The following is a 3,692-nucleotide window of genomic DNA, read 5'->3' on the forward strand; positions in this document are numbered from 1 at the left end:
GAAACAAGAGCTCAAAATATATTCAAATGTATTCAGCAAAAATTCCCAGTTATTTGTACATCTAAGATCACTTCCGATTCATTTATGGTGGTAGATTTAGAATTCGCTTCCAATTCTAAAGATCATCTCCGCCTCATCTTTTCTGGGTTGCTTCTTCCGTGCTTTTCAGGCTCCATGGTTCTCTTCTGAACTGCACTAGAGGAATTTGAACTATCTCCTTCACTGGCTTTCACATTTTTCTTGGCAAATTCTGAGAAAGATGGGATAGGAGGAAGCTCTATCTTATATGTTGGAGTTTCCATCTGGAGTGAATCACAAAGCCCAGATACTCCAACATTGTCAGTGTTTCTTTCCCTGTTTATTTCTGATTCTGGAACTTCAGAATAAGAAGGTTTTTCTGGGGGTGACGAGATTATTGCATTTGTATGAATGTTCTCGATGTTCTTGGCAATATCTGGAGAAGTGTTGGCATTAAGCCGGTCACATATTTGCTCATAATTTGAAGAAGATAGCCACCTAAGTGTGGCAGCAACCTGAGAGTTGTAGAATGTTTTGCCAACTTTCTCGTATCGCTTGAAGCATTCTGTTTCCAGGAAGGTACTGGATGTCTCGATATTAGGCCTGGAGAGAAATGTCAAATACGATAAATCAATGTAGCGTTTACCAAGAAAAATAGATAAAAAGGGTAAATTTAATAAAACTACCATGTACTAGTAGCCGTTCTGCACAAAAATATCAGAAACTTTTAGATCAGCAGAAAACACCACAAATTATTAACAAAAATAAAATAAAATAAAATAAATCCTTGAATAAAGTCAGTAAAACACAATGGTTTTTCAGACAAAATCGCTAGAATAGTTTATGATATTTTTGTGCAAAAAATTTAAAAGTTCATGGTAGTTTTGTGAAATTTATCCCAGAAAAATAGGCAAAAACAGACGAAGTGAGCATCTGCAAACACTTCGTTGCAGGGTAATAATTGGTGAGAGTTGTTATAGAAAATACAATAATATTGCTAAGCACATCAGACAAGCTTTAATGAAAAAGTTGAATGGCATAGTGATGAGAAAGGTTCAGATGATCATGATCAGACTTTACCATATAGCCATCCTTTAAATGCACATTATCAATATATGCTGGTGAAAAAAATGTAATGTTTTAAGCTGCAGGAGCTTCTTAAAAGTTCAACAAGTAATTGAGATGAAATTGTTCTAAATCACATACTTGTAACTGTGAAAGCTCTTCTAGTACACCCTAGGGAGTAACTTTCAGATTTTTTGCACAAAAATAACCAAAAAACCCTATCACAATATTAAATTAATTTTACTATGAGCTAAAGCTTTCTGCTACATTAACATGAAGTTTTGAAAGATTTCTCTCTTAAGGTGAAACAGAAGGACAATATACTTACAGTTGTTCTCCAAGCCGTTCTTGGGCCTGATTCAGAGCAGTCAACAACCTCTTCTTGCTTGCTTCTCTTAATGTGTCAGATATGATTTTCTTGTCAGAAAGGCCTTTGCTCTGTCATTTCATTTACAAAATTTACCGTTGATATACCCATATTTTACTAGAAAGATCAGCAGCATATGTTGCTGGTAACTAAGTTTCCAAAAGTTTTTAGTAGCTCTCAACCTACTAAAGGAAAACAAACAACTCAACTGACCTTCTTCGGGAGTTGATCTTGATAATAAGCCTCCTCTGCTTGCTGCAAAGCTTCAAATTTCTCATCAAATCCTGCTTTAGATGACAATTTTGATCTAGCCAGACTGTTTATTGCATCTGCTTCATCTGTCTCATAAAGAAACGGTATCACTTCAAAGAACTCAAAAAAACCAAGAGAATAAATGAACGGAAAATATGAGCATTCATATAATGGTTCACCCCAAGGAAAATAGCAATGTTGCGCTGCTAACCAACTGATAGAGGGAATACTTGCACTTCAAGAAATAATCACCATTACAATTCAGGAACTAATTCTAAAATAAGCAAAATGCTATAAGAACATTTTCTATTATATGCATGCAAGTGTTTGCTCACCTAGTCACTTGCCACGGAGGTCTGACAATGACAAATTGATGGGTTGGATCATATGAGGTCCTGGATTAAATGTTGGCTGATGACTTTTGTTTGGAAAAGGTTATGACGCCAGTCAATAAAGATCCAAATAGAATGCATATGCAACATTATAATGACAATTCAAAATGTTTGAATGCATGATAATATTTGGAATCTCTAGTATTTTACATCATTAAATAAGATAACCGAAGTTGTCAACGATGAGTACATGTAACCATGAGGGAAAGTACTCTTCTTCATATTCAACTTTAAGTAACTCAGCTACACCAAATGGAAATTGTTAGGGTCTCGCTCATCGTTCTAAGTAACCAGTGATGCTTTTGTTCCAGCCTTTCCGTAATTAAGAACAAATTCTACATGATCTCCAAAATTCATGTACAGCTAGAAGAAGTAAACAAATTAAGGTCTCTATGGTATATAATTTTCCGATATATAGCTTTGAAGATATCAGGAGAGTTATTATGCTTCACAGACAGTAGTCACAGTACTAAACAGTACAACAAAAGCTTCGTTATTAAAGATTTAAGAATGTCCGGATGAACTCACCTCAACAAATATTTCTATCTCCAAAGTTGAGACATGAAAAAAAAATAACTACTTTGCCAAACTTCAGGATTACAAAGGGAACATTACCATCAGTACTTGATATATCTTCATCGGAATCACTTGCCTCATCGTCTCGATTCCAAAATTCGCAGTCCAAGCCATCGTAAGAGGCAACCGATGCGCTGCAGAAAAGTAACACAGTGCAGAAGTTCATATTAAGATTTCTCTCATATAACATTATTTTTCCTTTTATGCCTATAAAGTTGAGAAGGTCTTTTTTTTCCGTCAGTGGCAGACTGCAGTCTTTTTCTTTTTTTTTCTTTTTTTCCTGTGACTGCTGCATGATGGACCCAAAAGGCCAACAAATATTATACAAAAATAAGATATGATACTAGGAGATCAAAATTGAAAAGGATTTGTCACAAACCAAATTTGAATATATAAAAGAAAATGTTCACATTCAATGACATGAGTTGGAAGAAAAGTAATTATAATTAGTATAGATTAATAATATTCACAATTTTATAAAGCTGCACAAACGCAACATACGCCCTGATGGGGGAAAAAAAATAAAGAACAGGTTAGGAGAGTGTCACCTAGTTTACATTACCAACAAGTAACCTAGTCCCAGAGATTAAACAGTAAACAGTATGAACTTGCATTCAATGTGGGCTAACAAAATCTGCTATTCTGCTTCAACCTTGGAAAATTAGTCCAGATTAGACTTTAGAGGCATAGAACAATACATTGACCATTTTCTTAATCCTACTCAAAGCCAAACTGCCAAAGTACATAAAATTACTTAAAACTTGACTATTTAGTACTTCTTAATTTGTTTTACATTCTGTATTTGGCCAATAAAGAAATTTGCATTTGCATATCGCAACATTTCGACACTGTCAGTGGTGAAAATTACCTTTTAATAAATACTGGAGCAAGTCCATCCTTCTTGTCAAATCTCGGGACTCTATTAAGTTCTTCTAGTCGCGCTGATACCATATTTGGATGCTTGCATGCATCGCATGTTTTTTGACAAAATGATGCAGAAACCTGCTTTGACGACAAAAAAC

General features: G+C 34.8%; 1 protein-coding gene across 2 annotated transcripts; it reads right to left on the reverse strand.

Annotated features, from left to right (window-relative positions):
• On the reverse strand, positions 7 to 3,669 carry LOC109822720 (ATP-dependent DNA helicase Q-like 3). 2 transcript variants are annotated; one of them, XM_020388951.1, is made up of 6 exons: positions 3,539 to 3,669; positions 2,710 to 2,804; positions 1,664 to 1,788; positions 1,412 to 1,521; positions 705 to 722; positions 7 to 621 (listed from the first exon to the last, which is right to left on the reverse strand). In XM_020388951.1, exons 1-6 carry the CDS (start codon positions 3,619 to 3,621, stop codon positions 123 to 125), a joined length of 930 nt encoding a protein of 309 aa, XP_020244540.1. In that variant the 5' UTR covers positions 3,622 to 3,669; the 3' UTR covers positions 7 to 122. The 2 variants fall into 2 exon arrangements, with proteins under 2 accessions (XP_020244540.1, XP_020244541.1); XM_020388952.1 differs by lacking the exon at positions 705 to 722.

The sequence above is a fragment of the Asparagus officinalis genome, chromosome 8 (genome assembly GCF_001876935.1).
Source record: "Asparagus officinalis chromosome 8, Aspof.V1, whole genome shotgun sequence".
Taxonomy (NCBI): domain Eukaryota; kingdom Viridiplantae; phylum Streptophyta; class Magnoliopsida; order Asparagales; family Asparagaceae; genus Asparagus; species Asparagus officinalis.